The sequence below is a fragment of the Lingula anatina genome, chromosome 10 (assembly GCF_051362555.1).
Source record: "Lingula anatina isolate TDL-2025a chromosome 10, LinAna3.0, whole genome shotgun sequence".
In the NCBI taxonomy this organism is placed as follows: Eukaryota; Metazoa; Brachiopoda; class Lingulata; order Lingulida; family Lingulidae; genus Lingula; species Lingula anatina.
In genome coordinates this window covers 15623304-15649996 of record NC_141776.1, presented here as the reverse complement: position 1 = coordinate 15649996, position 26693 = coordinate 15623304, and the positions used below count along the sequence as shown (strand labels likewise).

General features: G+C 35.9%; 2 protein-coding genes and 2 long non-coding RNA genes across 4 annotated transcripts; 2 read left to right on the top strand and 2 right to left on the bottom strand.

The window, feature by feature from the left end:
- Positions 1-575: 575 nt before the first annotated feature.
- On the bottom strand, positions 576-2559 carry LOC147759674 (uncharacterized). Its single transcript, XR_015331501.1, has 3 exons — positions 2353-2559; positions 1885-2135; positions 576-1709 (listed from the first exon to the last, which is right to left on the bottom strand). It is a non-coding gene; the product is annotated as an uncharacterized LOC147759674 (long non-coding RNA).
- Positions 2560-3458: 899 nt separating this feature from the next.
- Positions 3459-5788, top strand: LOC106161718 (uncharacterized). Its single transcript, XM_086998205.1, has 4 exons — positions 3459-3837; positions 4081-4241; positions 4706-4733; positions 5257-5788. Exons 1-4 carry the CDS (start codon positions 3761-3763, stop codon positions 5786-5788), a joined length of 798 nt encoding a protein of 265 aa, XP_086854331.1. The 5' UTR covers positions 3459-3760.
- Positions 5789-16280: 10492 nt separating this feature from the next.
- On the bottom strand, positions 16281-18993 carry LOC147759673 (uncharacterized). The gene is made up of 2 exons (XR_015331428.1): positions 17800-18993; positions 16281-17364 (listed from the first exon to the last, which is right to left on the bottom strand). It is a non-coding gene; the product is annotated as an uncharacterized LOC147759673 (long non-coding RNA).
- Positions 18994-23445: 4452 nt separating this feature from the next.
- On the top strand, positions 23446-26137 carry LOC147759672 (uncharacterized). The gene is made up of 4 exons (XM_086997956.1): positions 23446-24153; positions 24310-24481; positions 24765-24961; positions 25871-26137. The coding sequence occupies exons 1-2, from the start codon at positions 23553-23555 to the stop codon at positions 24330-24332; spliced, it is 624 nt and encodes a 207-aa protein (XP_086854082.1). The 5' UTR covers positions 23446-23552; the 3' UTR covers positions 24333-24481; positions 24765-24961; positions 25871-26137.
- Positions 26138-26693: the final 556 nt, after the last annotated feature.

The following is a 26693-nucleotide window of genomic DNA, read 5'->3' as shown; positions in this document are numbered from 1 at the left end:
AGTCGGCAAGGTGGGCATAATTTTCCTGAGGATTCAGGGCTTCGTTTGAAGTGAAGGGTTGTCCATGTCAACACACCTTCCATGTTAAAAGGACAGTTACAACTTGACCCAGGCACAGTAATTAGGCCCCTAAAGATAGACGAGTTGCCTCAAAAAGAATACACGTAGAAAGGTTAATTGATCTTGGAAAAACTCATTAAGTTTTGAAAAGAGAGCTCCATAGCAAGAAAGTGCCCCTAGGAAGTACGATTTATCAAAGTGCGTTTTCTTCTTATGTCCGTAATTTCAGAAGAGTTGTCAGTAAATATACATAAGTGCCGGTAGCCTTCTACCCGCATAAGGTTGTGTTATTAAGTAATATCCTTTTTTATTGATGTATTGAGCATGACCGGTAATGTTAATTAAATAATTATTTTTATTTAAAAAAATTATTCAGTACATCGTAAGAATCATAAAACTAGGTATAGTTAGATAATTTATTTGTACATGTATAGATGCAATTTCTCAGCCAATGGAATAATGCATGTTTGGAAATCTTTTTGTAACAGTTTAAGAAATAAAATTTAAAGAAAGAAAACATTTTATAAATGAACAGTTTTTATTCTTTTTTTACAAAATAGCACTTCTGAATTGTTTTACTTGAGTAGAAACACCATATTATTTCATCGCTCTGAAAATTCATTAAAAAGCAGCAAAACCAAATGTTTTATTTAAACAAAATAATTATTCAGTCCATAGTAAAAACCATGAAACCATGTAATACTTAGATAATTTATTTGTGCTATAACTTTCCTGATTATATAGCTGCAATTTCTCAGCCAATGGATTACTGTAGGTATGGAAAACTTTTTGTAACAGTTTAAGAAATAAAAATTAAAGAAAGCAAACATTTTACAAATGAACAGTTTTTTTGTTCCTTTTTACAAAATAGTACTTATGAATTATTTTATTTGAATAGAACCACCACATTATGTCAGCACTTTGAAAATTCTTTTAAAAGCAGAAAAACCAAATTATTTGCTCTAAATACAACTATCAAATTATTTCATCCCACTAAAAATACTTTACAAAATAGCATCATAGTTTTTTTCTCATTACAGTTAAATATTATTAAAAACAGCATAAACACATAAGTACTTTTTGTAAAGAATATAGCACCACCAAATTATTTCATTTTAGTTAAAACTTTTTTTAAATGGCACTTCAAAATTGTGATTGCAGCTAAAACCATCTCATACAGGGGTACTTTCTATAAACTAGCTGACACGTACTTCCTATAGTGTTTTTCATTAAAAAAAGTTATCCTCGGCAAAATACATGTAGAAAAATATCCAGTGTCAGAATGAATCAACCCCACAAACAGATCTTTGAATGTAAACACAACAAAATAGCAGAATGGGCGATTCGTAATGAACATCTGGCCTTCTAACTGAGTAAAGTATTTGCAGGTTTTCTTTAGGCCCAGATTTGTGCACGAGATACACATTCCAAAAGGGGAAATCAGGTCCGGGTCCAACTGTCATGTGTCTGCAATGGTTTTGGACACAACAAAGATTCATACAGTTTGTTTATATACTTCTTCTCTGTAGCTGCAATTATCTCTCCAAATCTTGAGGCAGTGATCCGCCATTGTCTCTCCTTGTGTCAGATTGCGCTCTTTCCTTGTTATAACTTGCTTACTCAGTGTCCTTCGCTGTTTGTTCCTCAACCTGAAATATTCATATCCCATTAAAGCATGGTAGATGGTTACAGCATTAAATAGATACAATTTAGATTAGTTTAGATACAATATTATAATTCTATGATGTCACCTATCACCTAGTTTGATAATTCTTTCTCATATTTGGGCCCGATTCTTAATAGTAGACCTCTGTTTTCACTTACATCATTCCCTCTATCCATGCTTTATTCTTTTCATGGCACTTGGCAATAGTTGTTGTCCATCACAGCCGCCTGTAAGTCAGCTTTAGGGTAGGCATTACTGGTGGCTACATCAATCTTTGCCGCTGATGTGAAGTGATAGGTAAGATTCCTGAAGTAATCATTTTATCCTGCTCTTGAAGTTGGCTGTCCTGGGGTCCTGAAATCGACAGTTTCAGGCTTTGCCCCCGATATATGGGCCTTCTTTGGGTAACCTTATAAAGAAAATAAATAAGTACATTTACTAAGTATAAAAATCTTTCGTGCTACTAAAACAAAATATGAACGTAGGCCTACTCGTACCTACACAGTAGTCTACATGTACATAACATGTCAGATTTGACACACACACCTCGACTAATTTTTGATTTTTTCAAGGAAAATAGTTAGCATTCGTGTTTTTCAAGCACTAAATGAAAAGAAAACACATACCTTCCAGTCAATTCACATTTTCATCCAGATGTTATGGCACCACATTCAAGTAAATTGCGTTTGAGTTGGTTCACTGTCAGCGACGCGTGCACACGCTCCATGTTAAACTCTGGTGTAAAGCCGTGAGCGAGATTCTGCGAGATTTTAGAAGGACTGCTTTCACCCCCACGCCATCTAGCGGCAGACCCTTAAAGCAGGTATTCCCCATTGTAAAGTTGTTTGTGCATATTTGGGTTAAGACTCTTTATGTCGGGCATATGAAGTTAAATGTCAACGGTAAACTAAAAGCTCTAAGTATAGCATGTGCACTCACTCACTCACTCACACAAGGTCAGAAGTTGGTAGATAACGTCTTCCCTGCGCTCCCGTCTCCCTGACCTATTCCAAAAAAAAAAAAAAATACAAACAAACGAACAATCAATCAAACAAACAAACAAGCAAACAACTCAAGGAAAAGGTGAACAATGACTCCGTCTTTTGATACTCTTGCAGGGGATATTATACTTTTAACTATATACATCTCCATAATTGAAAAACATTTTTATGCATTTATAATTACTTTAATTTCTGTCACCAAATTTAAGGGGGGGGGGGGTTCATCTTGATAACCTCGGGGATTAAAACAGCAGCTGTAAATGTTATCACCGCGCCCTATCTAGTCCATGTCTTTCTCTCTTCCATCATACCGTTGCCGACTAGCAACAGTCACGCCGCATAATCATTGGACTGAGAAATGTTCTTCCGAAAAATGGCTAACTCAAGGTTTTTGTTTCTATATTTCTTAATCGCGCAGAAACATTACAGGCCTACACATGCCAACCATGGTAGGTACCGCTCTATCAAATCTGCTTATCTTTTTTATTCGTTTAGTAGCTTTTTCGTTACATTGGTCATATTAAATTGAAATCGTTATCCATAATCGTCACAGCTTGAGGCTTCTTATCGATATAATATCAACACCTTCTGTATCATTGCTCTCTCTCTCTCTCTCTCTCTCTCTCTCTCTCTCTTCGTTTATGGTATTTCAACTGCCTTTTTAGTTCCTCGATCATGCGAAGATGTGTTGCGGCACTTTGCCGGGGGAGCTTTGTACACGGCTATGTACACCATAGATCCGGACGGCCCAGGGGGAGAGCCGCCATTTCAGGTCACGTGCACAACATCAAAAGACCTCCCAGGACATGGTGTCACCTTGGTAACACACGACAGTGCTTTGTCACAGCCAAAACGGTTTCATTATACAGGCAATCTAGATATACCTGTAAATTTTACCTACAAACCAACCCTGCTGCAGTTAGAAGGTCTCATCAAAATTTCCGGGAGTTGTCGCCAGTATATTCAGATTTCGTGCAACCATGTATTACAGTTTCACAGACCGACTTGGTGGGTTTCCAGACAAGGTTGGAAAATGACCAACTGGGGTGGTGCCCCCACCAACAGCTCTCTGTGTGCTTGTGCCGTACAGGGACGCTGCCATGACCCTAAGTAACTCACCCTTCAACACAATAAAATAAGCTGCAATGTATTTATGTCCATACCTGATTGCAACTTTTCATTTTAACATCAGATTTATCTTAAGTTACAACATCGACTGTTATGTTTCTTTGAAAGCTTGAGCATCGAGTATTTATCTTCACAGTAAATGTACACTTTCTACTAATACTATCAGTTTTTCATTCCGAGGTTTTCTTATAGTTATATGCTAATTTGATTAAATCGTTTTTATAGGAAGTCCTGTAACTGTCTAACCAATGACGCAGTTTGGAGAAGTGACGAGGGCTACTTAGAAGATAAACGCTATTTACCAGTTAAGCAGGTGTACGTGAAAGACACAGACAATGATTTTGAAGACGCTTACTTAACTGTTAAAGGCTTGGAATGCTACGGAGGTAAACGTTAGGGTCTATTTCCTTACCCTCTTAGGATATGCAAAAAATTCGTCAGTCAGAGCAAAGCACGTTGGGCCTCACTTGATAAGCTATCAGTGCCGCTTTAGCGCTAATTTGATCACCACTTCACTGTTTAAGTGCTTCAATCAGGTGACTGGGAATATCTATGAAAAGCTTACTTTTTTCATCAGTTAAGAGGTGAAATGATGCCTTTGTTTGATCAGGGATTTGTATGAGACTCCTTGGTTTGATGGAGCATCATAGTAAGGAATTTATAAGTCTTACACATTAGAAATTACAAAAGCAAATTCTGGCACCAGATAGTTTACGCCACTATCGTCAACAATGCCAATTTTAATGTTAAAATATGATTTAGCTCTCCTGAGTAACGACGCATAACGCTCACTATCTTATGAAATCAAACTTCTTCTGTTCTATTTATTATTTGTCTCTTTTTTGTTCAGAGATAAAACAAGGACATCCCACAGAAAGGTGTAGTATTGCAGCTTATTCATTCATTCATTCCATCAAACTGAAGACATTTAACTATTAAATAAATATTCCCTTCAGTTTGTAACGTACTACATCGCTTTATTTAAGACAGTAAGCTTTCGTCCTTTATATACTCCCCTAGCAAAAATGTGCCTCCCTTATTGCAATGCGAAAAGTGATACAGGAAACCATGAACCAATGATGTTTATTCAACCTCTAAAAGGATTTTTCACAAAAGTTACCGATTGTACAACCGATGGATAAGTAGTAAAAAGATTAAAGCAACATTTTAGTATTTTGTACTCTACTCTTAATTAAAGGACGCACCTGGCTCGATCGTCTGTGCGTGGGGTCAAAAAGTTCTGTAACATTTACAGAGTGATGGCGTTCCACATACTGTAAAAAGATAGTATAAGGTCATCTTTGTTTACAAGGCTAACCTTATATATGTATATAAATTACGGGGATGCAATAAATTGTATTTAATTTCTGCATAAACAGCACACTTATTTTCCCGCTTAAGATGCCGATGTAGCCTCCACGCCGAGGACACTTCCTCCACGCCAGGTCCTCTACTCCTGCAGCTACCAGATATTATCTATGGTCAGGATGACGTGTGGCTAGCATACGACGACCAAACTTTGAAGATTACAGATGTCTACCCCCAGTTCTTCAACACCAAGAAGCGTCGAGAGATCTTACCTACCGCCCACGTGACCCCTGCTCTGTCCCCTCAGTGTGCTAATGTGTTACAGCGCTGCCCTGTGGATTGTGAGCGTTTGGCGAAGTTAAGACTGGCCAACACAACCCTGACTGATGACATAGATGTTAATGGCGAGAAGAAGACACTTGGGCAATTCATGTGTGAGAATGCTGCTGTGTCCATAACCCCTCCTGGCCGAAGAATCGTGGCGTTCTACAAGGTGGCGCCATCTTGCGGCTCTGCACAGAGCTCTACGTACGCTTTCCCCGACAAAACTGTCGTCTGCTGCAAAGTGTTTGCCTTTTCTGGTCAGCATCTCAAAGTTTTCGATGCTCAGTGCTCTGGGAAATAAGATTTGGGCTCGATTTTTGGGTGATGAGGTACGTGTGTACCAAAAAGTACGTTCGTGCATTACTCCCCCCCCCCCCCGAAATAAACCTGTCATTAGAGATTGGGCTGGGTCTAATAGACAATAATTAGTTAATGTTTTTTTTTAGTAATAACGATAATTATAAATGGTAGAGTATCAATCATATAATTATAAATGAAAATACTTTTTATGATATAGGGTGATCACGATTTCTTACAACATTAGACTATCATTGCAAAATGGATCTATTGGAATTAAATAATTTAGTTGATAAATTATCATAATTCAGTTAATTGTTCCATTAATTGCTTATTTTTGCCCTACGAAATGAATTTTGTGCTTCCAACCTTGCTCATCGGTTTATTATAGAGTAACCCAGAACTTGATCGAGCGATTTTCGAAGCTTCTTTGCTTTATGACTATACACTTGGATTATTGTTTAAATTAATGGTATTATAGATAGATCATAGATCATAATTATGAAAACCTAAAGGACAATTTCAGTTAATTTCAGTCCGATGATATAACTGTCACAATTTGGGAGTTACAAGCTATTGAATTTTATTAATTCAAAAAGTTTAACATTGTATTTACGAAGCAATATTTGATTTCATGTAATATAGTATTAGTTATTATTATTGATAATCTAATTTACTGATTTGTCTTGGAAGCCGATGTAATCCCAATGCAGGGTTACCATCTCACTTATTTTGTAATGGACCAGAGATTGATGTGACAAACCCGAGTACAATAAGTCTTATAAGTCTTACGAAAGATAAAATACTAATATTTTAAGCATTTTAAATTATTGAAAAATGCACTAAATTAATGGAGAAAAAACAAACTAAAATGGAACTAGTACACACGAAAAAGAAAACACAGCAAAATGTATGACTCTATTCATTGATTGAAATAGATTTCAGCTACAAAATACAAGTATGATTTTTTAGTCAGGGATATGTCAATACAGTTAAAGAATCGCAGCTTTTTATAATTTACTGAAGAAGTAGACATAAAATGTGTTGCTATTCTTTGGATTTCCCACACCATGCTTTTAATTTGCACAACAGTTTGTAAAGTAGGTCTTAAAGTAGAACGGATTTCTGATAGATAAAAAAAATACAGTAGCAAAAAATTACCCTACTTCTTTTAAGCAAAGGTATGTTTACATAGATCTAGAATTCAACGGTCCGCTAACTGAAGTCTCGCACTTTAAAAAACACTTCTCGTAAACAAGGTGATCGATAGCACGTAACGGTTAACAGTGTCTCTATGTATTTATTGTCGTTTAACGGGTCAACGATGACGTGTCTTAGGAGAAAGGTTATTAGGAGGTACAGGGGGCGCTGTATTCAAAAGGTGAACAGATCACGTGAGGAAGGGAAACGATCATTCGAAGTCGAGCTACGCTAATGTACAGACATTCCAGTTTTCCTAAGCTTGAATTTCATATTTCAAACGTCTAGTATGCCAAAGGGTAGGAAATCACAAAAGATAGAGAAAGTGTTTGAGTCAGATTCTGAACATACTGAGAAAGAAATTGAGAGGCCTGAGGTGAGCGAACCTGAGTTGATACAGTCGGAGGGTGTAGCATCAAACAAAGAGGATAAAAACTACTCGACCGAGGAGAGCGGAGAGTTTGAAAATGAAGGGAGTGGCCAACAAATACCAGGTGAAGTTGGCTCAAATCTTGCTGATACTTTCAATTTGTTTAAATCCTATATGGATCAAAAGTTTAAAGGATTAAAAAGAGAACTGTCCGAGAAAAATATAGCAGAAAACAAAAAATTGAGGTCATCCCATGAAATTGAATTCAAGTTCAAAGGAAACAAAAAACAATTTGAATTTAACACTGAAGTACTTGAAAACCTTGAAATTGCAGAAAGTTACTTTAAGAAAGGGGAAGTGAAGTCTGGAAGACAGTTACTCAAAAGGTCCGTAGATCAAATTAAGAAACGTAACAAGCTTATAAGTTTGGCGGACAAATCGGATGCTGGTTGGGAAGCTGTGGAAGAATATCAATCCGATGATCTTGCAGATGATAGTGAAGACGAAAAGAAAATTCGTTCAGCCCAGATAAGAGCAAATAGAAAATTGCGCCAAAAAAAAAAAAAAAAAAAAAAACAGAAACGCAACAATGTCGGTCAACGTAGGTCTGGTGTTTATAATAGCTATTCCAATATGCCTGTTCAATATACAGCCTCAGCCAATTTTTCAGGTTCAGGGCCATTCAAAAGGCTTTTTCGAGCCAAAAGAAGTCAACCGTCCAAGTATGACCAGTGTTTTGGATGTGGACAATACGGTCACTGGCGAGCAGAATGCTCCAAATTTAACCAGCAAAAGCAGTCATACTTTCAAAACAGCACGGAACCGAACCCAAGCTACTACAGCTACGCACAGGTCGGCAGTCAATAAGACAGATACAACTCTAAAAGATAAGTATAATAGCGACAATGTGAAAGGTAGATTGAAGAAAAATGTAGCTTTTTGGGAAAGTATTCGTGCCAATACGTATGTATTAGTTGTAATAAAACAAGGATATGTTATTCCTTTTATAAATACACCACCAAAAATGATTATGAAAAACAATAAGTCTGCATTAGACAATAAGGATTTTGTAGAAGAATCAATATCAGATTTGTTACAATCAGGCCGTATCAAAGAATTTAAAGGGATACCACAAGTTGTTAATCCTTTGACGGTGGCAATAAATGGGAAAAAGAAACGTTTGGTTTTAGATTTGAGATGTGTAAATCCATACATTTGGAAAGAGAGTATTAAATTTGAGGATACAAGAATTGCATTACAGTACGTAAATTCAAAAGGATTTGCATTTAGTTTTGATTTAAAAAATGGTTATCATCATATAGATATTGTTGAGTCACAGCAAGAATTTCTGGGATTTTCTTGGGTTGTTCAAGGAAAAATTAAATATTTCGTTTACACAGTTTTACCTTTTGGGATATCTTCAGCAGGTTACATTTTTACCAAAGTATTAAGATGTTTGGTTAAACACTGGAGAGAATGGTCTATACCTATAGTGTTGTATTTGGATGATGGATTTGGATTTAGTGATGATTTTGAGATGTGCAAAAAATATTCAGACAAAGTGAGGGGAGACTTGAAAAAATCGGGTTTCGTAGTGAATAATGAAAAGAGTATATGGAGACCAGTTCAAGAGATTGATTGGTTAGGTATTCATTGGAATTTGATACAGGGTACGATATCAATCACAGAAAAAAGGGTTTCAGAATTGAAAAATGATATTAGAAAACTGATGCAAAATATTAATATGACATCGGCACGTGAGCTGGCTCGAATTACGGGAAAAATTATATCAATGTCAACTGTTATTGGAGATATAAGTAGATTAATGACAAGAAATATGTATCACGCAATCAATGATAGAAACAGTTGGGACGAATGCAAAAATTTTCGTTCAAATACAGAAATTCTGAATGAGTTACATTTTTGGTTGTCAAACAATCATTGTCTAAATAAAAGACATTTATTCTTAAACGAAATACCCAAAATCTTGGGATTTTCAGATGCTAGTGATTATGCATGTGGTGCCTATTTGGTACGTTGTCAATCTGACATTTGTCACAAAATGTGGTCAGATGAAGAAAAGGAGAAAAGTTCGACATGGAGGGAGTTGAAGGCAATTGCAATTGCATTACAAGCTTTTATTAAAGTTATAAAAAGAAGTAAAATAGGTTGGTACACAGATAATCAAAATGTCGTGAGGATTATACAGGCAGGATCTATGAAACATGATCTACAACATTTAGCTTTACAAATATATCATTTATGTACATGTCATGAAATCAGTTTGACAGTAAACTGGATACCTAGATCAAAAAATGAAAAAGCAGATTATATCAGCAAATTGGTAGACATAGACGACTGGGAGGTAGAATCTTCTTTTTTCGAATTTTTGGATAAAAAGTGGGGACCTCACATTGTAGATAGATTTGCGAATTTTGAAAATACAAAGACAAACCGTTTTAATTCAAGATTTTGGAATCCAAATACAGAGGCAACAGACGCATTTTTACAAAATTGGCAGCATGAGAATAATTGGATAGTTCCACCTGTAGGTTTGGTACCAAAGGCAATAAACCATTTATTAAATTGTAAAGCAAAAGGCACTTTAGTCGTTCCAAGTTGGAAGTCGGCTGCATTTTGGCCAATGATATTTGACAGAGATATGAAGTGGAAAATGTACATAAAAGATGTTCTTATTTTCGGTAACAAGGGTATTTTTAAGCAGGGGAAAAATAAGCAATCTTACATAGGGTCGCAGAAATTTAAGGATAAAGTTTTGGCAGTCAGGATTGATGGGGAGACAGGATTTTAATAGAAGAATATTTTCTAAAAACGAAGGTTATATTTCAAAGGCGAGATGGGATGGTGTATTTTTATGAAGGTTGCCAGTCAGGATTGACACTGCAACAAACATTATACAGAATTGAAATTTATATATAGAAGGTGTGATGGAATGACGGTGTATTATTATGAAGGTTGCAAGTCAGGATTGACACTGCAACAAACATTATACAGAATTAAAATTTATATGTAGAAGGTGTGATGGAATGACGGTGTATTTTTCATGAAGGTTGCAAGTCAGGATTGACACTGCAACAAATATTACACAGAAATGAAATATATATATTTGAAAGTTTTATGGCATGTTGGTGTATTTTTATGAAGGTTGCCAGTCAGGATTGACAATGCAACAAATGTTAAAAAGAATTGAAATATATATTTGAAAGTTATTACGGCATGAAGATGTATTTTCTATAAATTGACAGTCAGGATTGACACTGCGAAAAATGTTATACAAAACTGAAATTTATATTGGGAAAAAACGTGATGGAATGAAGGTATAATTTAGGAAGGTTAGTAGTCAGGATTGACACTGCACCGAATGTTATACAGAGTTGAAAATTATAATTGAAAAGCGTTATGGAATGAAGGTATATTTTATAAAGGTTTATAGTTCGGATTGACACTGCAACAATTGTTACACAGAATTGAAAAGTTCAATTGAAAAGTATGATGAGATAAAGGTGAATTATAATATATTTTGCAAGTCAGGATTGACGATGAAACAAATGTTATACAACATTAAATGAAATTCATATATTTGAAAGGTCTGGTGGCATGAAGGTGTGTTATTATGAAAGTTGATAATCAGGATGGACAGTGTACAAAATGTTTATACATAATCAAGGCAATGAAAGCATACTTTTAACGATGGTTAAGAGTTAATGGATAATTCATTCTTTTTTGTTAAAAGAGAAAATATAAGATTGTCTGGATTGGCTTTTGAAAACAGTAGGCCTATAATGCATGAAAAGAACATTTGAAATGTTTTAAAAATGGGCTTTTATATTAGTAAACATAAACTGGTGTGTTTTCATCAAAATTCTTTATTTGTATTTACAGGTATTCCAATCTGGAGTTTGGACGGAATTAAAGGATTTCAATTATGCAACTTTACGAAGATTGGGTAAAGAGTTACCAAGTATTGTATTGAAATCTAGAGCAGATAAAACGGTGAAAAAGTATACTTATATATTTCAAAAGTGGAAGAATTGGGCAGGGAAATTTACAGAGGTTAACATATTCCCGGCATCCACAAATCACATTGCACTATATATGTTAAGTTTAATTCAACAAGAAAGTAAACCAGGAGCAATACAGGATGTGAAATATACCTTAAAGTGGGTTCATGATATTGCTGGAATAACACGAAATCCTTGCGATAACGCTTTGATCAGTAATATTGTGGAAGCAGCAAAAAGACTGTCATGTAACAGAACAATAAAAAAGGAAATAGTAACCAGTGAAATGCTTAATAAACTTGTTAATAGATTTGCAAAATCTAACGCCAGTTTGCCCGATTTGAGAGATGTCTGTATATGTTTATTATCATTTTCAGGATTTTTAAGATATAGCGAGGTATCCTCAATTAGAAGAACAGATATTATATTCAAAAATTCATATTTTGAAGTTTTTATAGAAAAAAGCAAAACTGATATATACAGAGATGGATCTAATGTTTTAATAGCCAGAACAGGTAAGACTTCATGCCCATATGTTTTCTTACAAAGATATCTAAGAGCCGCAGACATAGAAGAAGATTCAGAGAAGTATATTTTCAGATCGGTCAAGTATTTAAAGAAATCAGGAAAACATGTTTTAAAGGATACTGGAAAATTGTCGTATACACGTATGAGAGAAACAGTTTTACAAAAATTTGAAGAATTGGGTTTTGATAAAAGTAAATTTGGTCTACATAGTCTACGAGCAGGTGGCGCATCAGCTGCAGCAAATTGCGGGATAAAAGAACGATTATTCAAAAAACATGGTCGCTGGAAATCGGATAAAGCAAAAGACGGTTATATTAAAGACAATATATTGCAAAGAATGAGTGTATCTTTAAACTTGGGTATTTGATATGCATTTACATTTTGTTTGTCGATATTGTAGGACAATGTGAATCCAGAGTGGATGTGGATTAATAAGTCGATGAAATTGTATTTGTTTTTTCTTTTTTAGGATAAAGTAATGATGCACAGAGGAGGCCCGTTCTTTGTGGTCGAAGCAGGCAGAGGCACATCGACTCATTCCTATTTATAAATAAATGATTTGGTGTTTGAAGATGAAGTGGTTTTATTCGTTGAGAGTTATTAGACGATAAATAATTTATATACGTTTAAGCGTAAGCGAATTAGAATATAAATGTATTTATTGTCGTTTAACGGGTCAACGATGACGTGTCTTAGGAGAAAGGTTATTAGGAGGTACAGGGGGCGCTGTATTCAAAAGGTGAACAGATCACGTGAGGAAGGGAAACGATCATTCGAAGTCGAGCTACGCTAATGTACAGACATTCCAGTTTATTCCAAATAAAAGTTTTTGTATAAAAACATTTGTATAAAGATGGGGTTTGATTATGCGTTATAAAATTATCAGATTCATGTAAGTACGAGCTGTACCGGAATTGGAATTAGGCTATGTGGGAAATGTAACTGGTGACGGAGCAAACGTTTGTATGTAATATTGTATCGTCTGTACACAGGCAGAGGCACATCGACTCATTCCTATTTATAAATAAATGATTTGGTGTTTGAAGATGAAGTGGTTTTATTCGTTGAGAGTTATTAGACGATAAATAATTTATATACGTTTAAGCGTAAGCGAATTAGAATATAAGACAATTTAGACGCAGGTATGTTTCTAGCCCTCTTTTATACTTATTTGCACTACAGACCCGTAGCCAGCAATGTCAGAAGGGGGTTCTTTTTCTAAAAAAGTGGACTTTTTATAATGAAACCTTTGTGTACCTAGATCAAATTGCACCCAGAATGGACCTTTTTCTGACAAAAAGGGCGGTTCTTTCGAATCCCCCGAACCCCCCTGGCTACGGGCTGTGAGTAAGATTCAATCAAAAGAGATTTAAGTGGTTTATAAATGTGTGCACAGGGTGCTTTGCGTCGTTGAAGTTTTAAAAATGCATCATAAGATCGAGGGACACCGAGAAGACGCTTACCACCGAACCTGTACTGCGTTAAGAAAGGGGATTCCCCCATATTGTATACTAAAATTTTGAAACGACCGGTACACGTAAAAATCAAGCTTGTTTACCGAATAAACAATGGACTCAGTTAGGGGATTTTTTTGTTTACGACAATATCAAAAGTGCACACGTGAGGCAGAGAGGCAGACATTGTCAAATTACAATGATAAACAATCCCAGATTTAGCATACACATCGGTGGTTTAGAAATCATCGACATTTAAGATAAAACAAATGAAAAATTGCACAATGATTTGCAGTTATTATTATTGGAGGGATGTTAGCATCTAATGATTGATCACAAGTCCTAAACACTTTAACGATGTCTTGCAGAATACGTGTCTAAATCTCAGGTCAACCGCGTCCTCTTTGTAATTTTGCTTGGCAAAATTAATACATGCACCTATAAACACACCCGTTGTTTAACTTGTGAAGAGTGAATTTCTTTCGACTTCAGAAAAAAAAGAAAATAAATATATCTTCAGTTGTTTAGGCCCACTATTATATTTCGATCTCCTTTATTTGGAGAATCCCATCGTATCGTTTTTATCATTTCGATCTTACTGTTCACTGCACCCGTAACCCTTCCCTTATTAGAGATAAGAGATAAGTGTTTATTTAGCCAATTATAAAAATCGGAAATCATTTTCCTTTTGGAGCATTATACAGAGTAAAATAATAGAATAATACAATAAATAAATAAATTAAGAATTTGGTTTTGAGACCAATTAAAATGCGTCACTGCACTTGGATAAAAGCTGTTTAAAAAGCGTTTACTGCCTTTAAAAGTTAGTTATTGGAGTTCTCTGTTAACGTGCACATGTTCAAAGGTCTCACTGGACTTACGTGATGGGTGGCATGTACACGTATGATAAGGACGTCACACGACTCTGATCTTATCGCTGAAACCTCGTGCGGCATGTACACGCTGTCATAAGGAGGTCGACACAACTCTTATTTTACTAATTTAACCTCGGGATCTATCAAAGGTCCTTTGCCTGATAACTTTTGGCTAAATATCAATCTCTTTAATCTTATTAGTCTATAGTATTTTAGTTATTTTTATTGGCATGGCTTTGATATCCGCCCATGTTCTATTGTTTAGATGAAGCACATTGTTCTTGTGGTTATTTTTGGCCACCTACCTGCATGTGCGTACATGTACATTTAACCTACCCTTTACCAGGGCCGCAGTTATTATTGTGGACATATTTGCTGAGGCAACCCTGTTATGTTAGGCCAGGAGGAAACAATTAATTCTGCCCGCGCGCAGAAGGCTTTGTACTCGCTCTGCGGGAGCTCAGTGGTCGAGCTGGGCTTCGCGCCAATGTATGTTAACGCTCGTTACGCATCCTGCCTTGTCTTGTCTGTCTGCTAAAGGATGTTTTATTGTCACAGATGAGTAATTAACTATTTTGATTACTGTCAAGGGGACTTGGCAGGGACTTTCTAGTAACCGTGCCTGAGTAGTTGAGATTTCAGAACAGGCTCACAGTGCAGAGATTAATCATCTATTTAACCATATCTGTTAATATATAGTGAAAAATCAATCTGTGGACCTGGTAGATGGTACGTTTTACCCGCCTAAAACAGGCCGTCAGCCGTCGAGTCCGCAGATACTGTGCTGGTGATACCGCTGTGAGCATTCCCGCTAGGTAACTCCCGTAAGTTCAACATCATTATATGTACAAATTCTGGAATGATGCAGAATTAACTAATCATAGCAGTGTGTATAAAGGACAAACATCGTGTTGATAACGAATGTAAACTGACGGTAGACAATTATCTTATGTCTGCGGCTATTAGTAGGCTTGTTAAGAGCTTGTCCACGAGAGAACCAGCCCAGGGTGGCAAGGTGGGGGTCAGCGGATTTCAACCAAATTTGTTGTATGGAGGCATATTAGGAAGTTATTCATGAGTTAGGAAGGAATCCCAAAAATATCCTTTCTTCAGAGAATTATAGCCTATTATAAGTCATGGCTTATGTAGCCTCTTTGAGACTCCATTTTTACCTTGGAAAAATAATGATATATTTTGTGTAAATTAAACAAAAATGGAGAAAACTAAAAAATATTAGACCTTACAATCATTGAAAACAATCATTTGGCTTGCCACAGATATATGTAGAATTCAGATAAGACCCTGCTTGGGCGAGCCACACCCATTTATAACACCCCTCCCCCCAAAGTCCAATTTTGATACTACCATCTTTAATTGCATATATCTCCATCTTCACAGGGTTTACAGCTATAAAACTGCATGAATATTTTAGGCAGATATGGGTCATTCCAAATCAAGTTTCAAAAGTTACTGCTGTATTAAAACAGGTACTGAAAAATACCTCCAAAGTTGGCCATTTTTAAGGCAAAAAATCGTGGTGGATTCATTCAAGTCTATGTAGACGATAGGTTTGATTAATTTATTAAACCATTTTGCTCTACAATGATGTTACTAAATTAATAGGGCTGGTGAACATGGAAAGTGGGTGTGTACTAATGAATATCAGGTCAGTAGGTCAAGGTCACTGGGCTTCATATTTGTAAATTGCCATATATGGACTTCTTAATTTATATGGACAAAAAATTTAGAGGAAATAAATCATAGATTCTGTTACTTTGGATAGGCACTGGCAATTAACTTGAGAGTTTACAAGATAATTTTAATATATATATTTTTTTTAATATCATCAATTTGGTGAATACAAATTAAAATCTTAGTTTAGTAGCAATTTCTTTTTGGTGCAATATTTATCATATAGAGATCAGGATATGCCATAGTATTTATGATAGCAAAGCCAGAACAAATCTTTTTCAATTATCAAGAGTTTTTTTTAAATCATCCACACCACTTTTTGGTGACTATTTATGAGCATACAGTAACTAAAAAATTATTCAATTTAGTTTATTGTTGTCTCAGATGAATAATTACAAATAATAAAAAAAATCACAAAATTATAATATAGCAATACATGCAAAGCAGTGCAACATTAGTTGTGATCATTACAAACTATATCATAATGTAGCAAAACAAGATAATTTTCTATTCAAAAAGCAAAACTAACACAACAAAATATATCCTGGTGTTATGAAACATCTTTGCAGTTTTGTATCAAACATTACAGCTCATAACATCAAAGTTTTTAATACATTCAAAAATAACTGCCGATTTTTTCTTCCTGAAGAGTCTGTAACCCTCCTTACTGACATTTCAATCTCATCTTCATGCTCACAAATGCTAGGTTCTGCTGGCCTGTTTCTTGTGCCCTTCTAAACTCCTTCAGTAAAAACTCCTTTACTTTATTTGAATATAGTTTCAAAGGTTTAGATGACTTTAAAGCTCATCCATTGTGTAACTCAGTGAGATATTCAAGAGGGTGGAGTTCTCTCACAGCTGATGTGCTTTAAGTTTTTCTTTAGTCAGATTGTTGGCCCACTAGACTTTAATTTGATCAAAAGCTTTTTTTTTTGGCACATTTCATAACTGTGGTCTAAAAAAGGACCTTACAAATACTCTTCAGTCTTAGTAGCAAAAGATTTCAGAGAAAACTTCTCTGGACAAGAAAAAATTTCCCTGTTTGTGATCTTGCTTGGTATAGTCCCAGTTGGCATATTTGCCTCAGAAAAACCCAAATTAACTTTAACATCAGTATCACTCATGTTAAAACTGCTCAAGGAAGGAAGACACCTTTTCTCATGTTGTAGGAATCAAGAAAGCTAAATTGTTGTAATTGGACACTCCAGTCCACGCAGGTTTGGAAGATGTCTGTCTAGCTGGATGTAGAAAATGGCTCCAACTGCAGAAACTAGGGCCTCATGCATCTCCTCAGCATTTGTTATATTGTGGCTTTCATTTACATACATGCCTTTCTACAACAGCCATCATTTCCACACTAGTTTCAGTTTCTGCAAGACTTTGGACTCTTTTGCTGACCATAAGATCACTGTGTGTCAAATGACACTTCTCAAATATGCCTGAAATATAAATATAGCTTACTATAGACACATGAAAACACTTATCTGAAAGTTAATTGATACATTGATGAAAAATAAATTATTATCCCATTTGTCCATGTTTTATAAGTAAGGCATGGTTTCGAATATTAATTATGATGAGCCTAGCAATTTTGCCAAGACCAGCCCTAGCTTCAATCTAATTCCAATTGTTACCCTTAAATTTATTTTACCCAAGTACCATTAAACCTACATAAATACCCACACAAATATAGCTTAAAAGATAAAATTATCACAGGTCCTTAGGCTGCAATTTCATTATTTGAAAGGGGGCATTTTTCTTTTTAAAAAAATGGAGCGTTTACCATTAAAAAATTACACCTAGATCATTTTTCTGAGTGAACTTTTTTTCTGGATTTTAGCCTGTATTAAAATACAAACAAACCCGTTTCTTACCTGAACCAAGTGGCATCAGTATATTCAAATGGCTTTTTGTCTACACTGACATCTGCAGTTAATCCCATGACATATTTCGTTATAGGCTCGTTTTCCCCTGTGTGGATGGTTTCCAGCACAAACCAAGCCCATATCCCAGTGCTGGTCACATGGTGTAACCCATTTATTCTCCCAAAGATACTTGAAAAAGTCCAATTGCTGTCATCGGATACAAAAGAATTCACACCTGACAAGAATCAGTGTGCTTTCGTAACTCACGCTGTTTTGCTTCACGTAAACGCGACGAAGATGACTGTTAATATCTCTGTTGCAATTTTTCAATACACTACATGTTTTTTATATCTGTAGACAGAGTATAAACCACATGATATACGACTTCGTTGAGGAAGATTTGTAAACAAACAGTCTGCGATTTCCGCCATGTTGGATAATGACGTTGTGTTGTTCTGACGTTAGTACATTAGTTTCACATGGTTTTAAAATGTGTTAGATGCTTGTTTTAACCAGAAAAAAATTAGAATAGGTAAAATGAAAATAAAAAGTTCAACTAACAGTGTTTTAAACCATTCGTTGACTTGAAAGAGATGGCTGAAGTTCAGTGCACCGATATACGTGTTCGGATATATTTACGAAAAATGAAGAAATATTAGGTCATGTTCTATCTGTTACAACGGACAAGTTGTAGAACAGCAGTAAGTTTTGATTTCATGTATAAATAGATTAATGAGTTATCTGTTAGTCCTGAACACGCTTTACCCCAAAGACCTGTGAAGATGAAGATATTGTCAAAAATAGAAGGGGGGTGTTCAAAGCATGTGGTTTGTAGGCCTGAGAAAAACGCTTGGTTTGTTACCATGGAAACAAAGAGAGTGGAAAAAGTGTATATCATTTTAATCCCCTATCTTTAGGTTAAAATATATCACCAAACTAAATCATTTGGTGACACCTGTATAAACTTTAAGGCCAATCAATATAACCCTGTTTTTCAGAAGAATTTTTGGTTGATAAACCCCCCAAATTGTCACTGGCCATATCTCTGTAAGTAGGGATTTTTTTCAGGAAATATTGCAGCCTCAGATATTGTTCATATAAAGGTTCAAACACACCAAATATGATGTAAATCCGTTCACCCCCACCTTGCCGCATTTTCTACATTTGGTTTGGTTTTCTCGTGGACACACACTTAAGAACCAAAAAATGGCCAAACGCTGCATTTTGTAGTACAAATGTCTAACTTGGCATAAATGTTCCTTGGGCCAAAAGAAAATTTTTTATCCAAAGAGACGCCCTCTATCGATACATTAATTAGCATAAATTATGCAAATTATGTGCCAAAATATATAATATTTCATATTTCCATTAATTTTTGGCCTAGAAACGTGTAGATTATCAAACCTGACTAAATTAGGGACAAGGAACCCATTTTTGATCATTTGGAAGCAATTGGTGGCCATTTTGTGCCTCAAATCCAAGATGGCCGCCACCCGCCATTTTGAAAGTGGACATAATTTTGCTATTTTATGTTGAATTTTGAAGCGTTTGGTCTATATATACTTGATATATATATCGATTCCTACTATTTTGGGTGTGAAAAAGTCATTTTTGATATTGTTTTGGTGATAGTAGGTGATTTGAAGGGACAAAGAGGGTGTTTTAAGTGCCTACCAAGATATGTGTGAACGCTGCAAAACCATGGATATTGATAACCCGTATTCAAATACATCTCAATGCGATTTTTTGTTATATACCATCGCTACTGGACTATATTATGAGCAAAAAAAAAAAAAATTTATCATTATGGAGGCTATTGGTGGCCGTTTTATCCCTCAAATCCAAGATGGCCGCCAAAAACCATTTTGAACTTGAGCATAATTCGCTATTTTGAAACTATATGTATTACATCTTTGTAAATGAGTAATACAGTAATACGTCGTTTTATATTATTTTCTGGTGCAGAATACATTATATGTTTCATAAAATGTGAGTACAAACTATTTTATTCTCCAAAACGAATATGCATGTAGGCTTAAGTCGTCAAATAGACTTACATGTGCCATGTAGTCTAATTAGTACAAAATGTTTTATAAAATCATAAAGAGCTTGAAACAAGTGTAAGAGACCAAAATGGCGTAATTAAAGGTAAAGAACACATTCTTGGTGCTTTGGAGACAATTGGAAGCCATTTTGATCCTCAAATCCAAAATGGCCGCCAGTCACAATTTTGAAATACGGATAAGGCATAACTCATCAATTTGAAGCTATTGCTCTTACACTAGCATGTTATACATCGTTTCTTATCATTTGGGTTGTAGAAGTCATGTGTCTTATCTCTTCTGAGATATAATACAACACCAATACTCCAACACCAATACAGGCTTACGTCTTCACCTTCGCTTGTATACGTCTTGAAGTCAAATTTGTGCAAAAATATGTTAAATAACAATTTTAAAATGGTTTTGCCGGGCATAGATTAAGTGCAAGAGACCAGCACAGTGGATTCAACTTTATGGTGACCACTTTTAGCTATTCTGTTCTTCATATCCAAGAGCCTGTCTCTATTTTAAAATTATGGCATAATTTACCTTTTTTGAGCTATTGGACTTACATATGATCGTAATACATCAATTGTTACTATTTTGGAAGTACATAATTAATTTCTGGTGTTACTCTGGTGACAGAGGATAATAAAAAAAGGCATAAGGTGTTTTAAGATGATTCCAAGATGAATATTCCTGTAGTTGTCATATACTGTAGATGTTTTGTGCTTGTTCGTCCATTGGAAACAATGAGAACTATGTAGTCGCCTTATGGATTTCTATTGGTAGTGAGATGACTTGTCTGGCCAAATCATGCTAGGAATGATCACTGGCACTGTCAACTAGGAAAAGAGGCTGCTTCCTCGACTTCTTTGCTTTATCCCTCTTACCTTCCTGCGCAGCTACTGCTTTCTAGTTGGTTTTGCAGATTCGTTCTTTTGTGTAAAGATACCACTTTCCTCTGATGCGACATGTTCTCATGCATTAATGTTTCTCTGGAAACTGGATTCTAATATATTGTTTGGCTGTTTCTCATAGGACACTGACAAAACCTCAATTCTTACTGGCTGTTGTCTTATTGGCCTACCAGAGCTGACCATGCATGTTTCTTTTTGCTGTGCTGCTGGATGGTTTTGCAGACAAGATCTAGAGCTATTTCAAAGCAAAGTCCATTTGCTTGTCTTTTACGGACATTTACGCATCAACACAACTAACCAAGTTCCATAGTATTATAAGACGACACATTTTTCACCCTTCAAATCTTCTGGGCTATATTTAACGTGCGAATGCAAGCCCCAGTGACTGGGACATAAATGTGCATGTGGCTTTTTGGTTCACATTGACCAGTAAAAGATTAATAATATAATACCACTATGTATATATATTTATTGCTTTCCTTTGAGTATTCAGTATCTTTTAGTGGATGGTCACTTAAGATAAATCTAGATGATATATTTGAGCATGTGGTTTGGGTTCCACATTTTTGTAACAGACTCAACAAAACTCATCTTGGAATTTATTTTACAACCTTATATTACCTTTTTATTATCTTCTGTCACCAAATTAGCACTGGAAAATTACTTTTGAGCCCCAAGAATAGTGCCATTTTACCTAATACAAGCGAATAAGGGTCCCACAGTTCAAAGATTATAAATAACACCAAATTATTAAAATAGCGGCAAGCAACCATCACTTGGTTTTGATCAAAATAATGGCTAACAATTTTCCTCATGCGGTCAAAGATGTATTCTTTTGCTTTAATTCAGCCATTCTGTTTGCTGACACTTGATTTATAGATCGGCAAAAGCATTTTTGTACTAATTGGATTACTCATTGTACATATAAACTGCAGGTCCATGTAGCAACTGAATCCTTTATTTATTTGGAGGCTTATAAAAGTTTCTATTTATATTTTATGAAACCGAAAATGCATTCTGCTCCAGGAAATAATCAAAAATGACGTATGGCACGCTTATGAAGGTGTGATAGTTTCAAAATGGTGAATAATGTTCAATTTGAAAATAGCGTATGAGGGCCATCTTGGATTTGAGGCACAAATTTTAAGAAACAAATAATGTATTCTGCACCAGAAAATAATATAAAACGACGTATTACTCATCTACAAAGATGTAGTACATGTAGTTTCAAAATAGCGAATTATGCTCATGTTCAAAATGGTTTTGGCGGCCATCTTGGATTTGAGGGATAAAACGGCCACCAATGGCCTCCACAATGGTAAAAGTGTGGTTTTTTTTTTTTTTTTTGCTCATAATATAGTCCATAGCAATGATATATAACAAAAAATTGCATTGAGATATATTTGAATACGGGTTGTCAACATCCATGGTTTTGCAGTGTTCACACATATGTGGTAGGCACTTAAAACACCCTCTTTGTCCATTCAAATCACCTACTATCACCAAAACAATATCAAAAATGACTTTTTCACACCCAAAATAGTAGGAATCGATATTTATATCAAATATATATAGACCAAACGCTTCAAAATTCAACATAAAATAGCAAAATTATGTCCACTTTCAAAATGGCGGGTGGCGGCCATCTTGGATTTGAGGCACAAAATGGCCACCAATTGCTTCCAAATGATCAAAAATGGGTTCCTTGTCCCTAATTTAGTCAGGTTTGATAATCTATAAATGTTTCTAGGCCAAAAATTAATGGAAATATGAAATATTATATATTTTGGCACCTAATTTGCATAATTAATGCTAATTAATGTATCGATAGAGGGCGTCTCTTTGGATAAAAAATTTTCTTTTGGCCCAAGGAACATTTATGCCAAGTTAGACATTTGTACTATAAAATGCAGCGTTTGACCTCTTAACAAGCCTACTATATTACAGATGTATGATGTGAATGTGGTAGTTGTTTTTAAGAAAAGTTTTAGAAATATGATAAGTATTAAGGGTAAATTGTCCACATAGGCGTAACTTAAAGTAGGGACTTGGGGAGCATTTAGAAAGACCCGTCGCATCAGGTGGATCGATCCAACTTTGCGGGAAAGATCGCTAAAGTCCATTCAGTGTATATTAGCTTAAAAGTCTGACACGCATCCTGGAGCAGTTAGGGGGCGAGCACACGCACTGTGTAATAAACTTTTATCACCCTCTAGCTATTCAAGGGGGCGTGTCAGGCAGTTAGGCTGATTACACCGAATGGGCTGTTCCCCGCTGAGTAGGATCTATCCAGCTGCTACGATGTCTAAAACAGAACGGGGTCTTATGATAAATATAGCATACGGAAGAAAACTATTTAGGTGAGCATTCACATCAAGAAGAGCTGAGGTCTAGTACGGCCGCGACCTAAATATGGCGGACCTAAATGAAAGGAAGACCGCTTAAGCCATTAATAGTCTCTCTGCCTCTCACACGCCTCCCCGTGTGTCGTCCCTGCAGGGGCAAACTAAAGCCTAGGTCCCAACCGAACGTACGGGCTGCTACGTGTGGTCTACGGCCAAAAATTGGGGAAAACGTGGGAGTTCGTGCGTGAAGAGCACGTCCATCGTGCGACTTTTGGAGGACGCAAACAGCACGTAGAAACTTTTCGACATGATCAACAGCCGCTACGTGCGGTCTACGAATTCTCAAAAAAATTTGAAGAAGTACGACAGGCGTGCGTGCAGCGTACGCTTGTCGCACGGGACACGTGCCGAAATTATTTTTATCCAATTTCGCTTGGGTGGCTACGGTGCGTACGATGCACGTGGTTATGGCGCACGGTACACGTACTTATTCCTTGCTCAGTCCGTACTTACTCCGTACTTCCACGCCCCCACTGTGTGGACCTCACGGACGTCTTGCACTAGTGGTCACTTCATACGCACAGACCGTGAGTATAAAAGGAGGAGCATATACGAAAGTCCATCATTTCACCCTTGGATCTCTCGTGCAGAAAATGTCAAAAAAAGTCAACAAAGAGCAAGAGGGGGAAAAGGGGGCTGGGGCAAGCCAAGCAACAAGAGAGTCACCAAGGCTCTTGGAAGAAGTGGACATGGTCAGTGAAGAAGCAGGGGAAACACGACAGGAAGATGAGAGAGACAGTTTGGAAGTGGACAGAGGCAATGGAGAGGAGAGCGATCATTTCCAAGAAGAGGAACAAGATGAGGGTGAGGAGGAGCAACAGTATGTGGAAATGGATCAGAAAAGTTCACATTATTTTAGCTCATGTAAAGAGGAGAAGTTGGTGGAGTTCTTCTCTGATAACGAGTGTTTGTACAACAAAGCCCACCCTAATTATTCAAACCAGACCCATAACGATAAGCTGTTGGCTGATCTGTCCAGAGAATTAAATTCATACCGTAAGTACACTTAACATATTTATTTAATTTTTTTAATTGGATGCTTTTAATTGTCGGTGCTAAGTGCAAATTAAGGACTTCTATCAACCACAAACAAAACGATCGTTTTGACAATGAAATAAATTTTAACAATGATTTCTCATCTTTATTCACCAGCAAAGAATATTACTGGATGGTGAAGAAACCAACGGACCGCCGTTGGAAATGTGTATAAAAAGAAATCAGGACAAGCATCTCAACATTTGACAGCTAGAAAGAAATGGCAGCTGCAAAATTTTAACTTTCTGACCACATTATTCCCAGAACTTCTACTATAGAGACAACGACAGTAAGTCCAAATTATCATTACTATTTTTATAATCCATTCTATGGAAGATCACGAATTCCTTTATTTAATACATGTGTTATGAACCATTGTTTCAAAACATTATAAAGCACATGTGATGTAGGTTGAGGAATACGATTTTTTAACCTAATATGTGTCATGATAATATTAGATTTGAAATAAAAATAATTTAACACGTAATTGTAAAGAGGGTAAATAGGGGTGCTTAGAAAGATAGAGGATAATGTGGCAATTTTGATATGATGAAAATAATTTTTTATTCCAGATAGGAAAGGATAGTAATGATGAGAAAAAGGATCTTTCCACCACTAACACCCACCTGCCAGTCAGACCGCCACGGCTAGCTGTAGCCACCATTCTTCTCCACCCACCCCCTCCAAGAAAGCCAAAAAATCCAGGCTGGATGACCTGCTGGTCGACTATATTTCAAGGCCCAGGCCTGTCGAGGAATTGAGAAAGAAGGTAGTTGAATTTTTGTATCTCTAGTCTCATGAATATGATTGCCTATTTTTGTCACATTTTTTGCACATAGCACACATTTTCTGTCATATCTAACACAGTCAGTTTTAGTTACATCATTTTGGATCTATGCTTTTAATGTTATCTTTCCTCTATTTACCGTAGATATGACCCCTAACAATCCATGCTTTTAATTTTATCAGAGTACTTCCTCTATTTACCTAAGATAAGACCACTAAGACTGCATTCCCATAGATTGATCCATCTAGATCGACCTAACTCCCTGGGGGTTCACGCTAAATTGCAGTCAGTCGAGCGGGCACCATAGTTACCTGTAATTAACCCCTTACAGCTTTTAGTAGGCGGGACAGACATTAAGCCAGTTAAGCTGACACCAATCTAGTGAGATTCCCCAGGGGGATAGATCGATCTAAAATCTGTGGGAATGGGGTCTAAGACTGACTGCAATTTAGCGTGAACTCCAGGGAGTTAGGTCGATCTAAATCTAAATCTCTGGATGGATCTAAATTTCTGGGAATGCACTCTAACAATTCATGCTTTTAATGTTATCAGAGTACTTCCTCTATTTACCTAAGGTATGACCACTAACAACCCATGCTTTTAATGTTATCAGAGTACTTCCTCTATTTACCTAAGGTATGACCACTAACAACCCATGCTTTTAATGTTATCAGAGTACTTCCTCTATTTACCTAAGGTATGACCACTAACAACCCATGCTTTTAATGTTATCAGAGTACTTCCTCTATTTACCTAAGGTATGACCACTAACAACCCATGCTTTTAATGTTATCAGAGTACTTCCTCTATTTACCTAAGAGCTGCAAAAAAACATACATTTTAACTGATTTTTAAGATAATTTATTATTTACGTCTTTTTCTGTTTGACAGAATCCCTCCCAGCCCAGACTGTCACTAGGCAACCTGGACACGAGCTTCTCAGGGATTGGACTGTCAGAGGCCTTTGTTGATGTGAGCACTCAGGAAACCACAACGCATATAACCATGATACCAACAACGTCCATCTCTGCCTCTGCTGAAACCGCGGGGAGGACCATCGAGCCATCTAATGAGGACCAATTTTAAATTTGTATTTGAAATATCTGTTTCATGCTTTTTATGTTTGGTTATGAAAAATAAAATTTAGTATTGCATGAACTTAATGAATTATTTCACTTTGGGAAGTTTATTTTGTCTAAATGATGAGAGAAATATAAACCAAAAATTACACTGTTTTCCTTTATAAATCTTCTTAAATTTGTATTTATTTTAAAGTGAACTCCCCAAGAGATCTAGGATCGTAGAAAACACAATAATATTACGGTGTACTGGTATTAATGTTTTAAATTTATTTATAAATAAATGGCCAACGATCATGATATATGTAAAAAGTATTTAAACCTCATGCATGATGTCAAAACATTAAAAAACATTATGGTTGTTGATGATTTTTTTTAAAAGGAATTTAAAATCATGCTAATTTTACAATATTATGGAAATGCTTTAATGGTGTTTTTATAACATTTGGTGTTTACTGGGATATTTCCCCTTTAAAGTATTATTTTCATGGTTGCAATCTCACTTTAAAGCAACTCTTTCTCTCCATTGCTTTTCTGATTAAGATGGAAAAAAGGAGGAACAATTTCTTAGTAACTTTTATTGTTACATAAAACATCAAAACATACCACGAGCACATTTATTAGAAAATAATTTC

Excerpts from the sequence above, each read along its gene's own strand:
- LOC106161718 (XM_086998205.1), top strand. The coding sequence starts at position 3,761 with ATGACCAACTGGGGTGGTGCCCCCACCAACAGCTCTCTGTGTGCTTGT. Across the intron at positions 3,838-4,080 it reads GGACGCTGCCATGACCCTAA|GAAGTCCTGTAACTGTCTAA; the intron begins GTAACTCACCCT and ends TCGTTTTTATAG. Across the intron at positions 4,242-4,705 it reads AGGCTTGGAATGCTACGGAG|AGATAAAACAAGGACATCCC; the intron begins GTAAACGTTAGG and ends TTTTTTGTTCAG.
- LOC147759672 (XM_086997956.1), top strand. The coding sequence starts at position 23,553 with ATGCACGTGGTTATGGCGCACGGTACACGTACTTATTCCTTGCTCAGT. Across the intron at positions 24,154-24,309 it reads CAGAGAATTAAATTCATACC|CAAAGAATATTACTGGATGG; the intron begins GTAAGTACACTT and ends TTTATTCACCAG.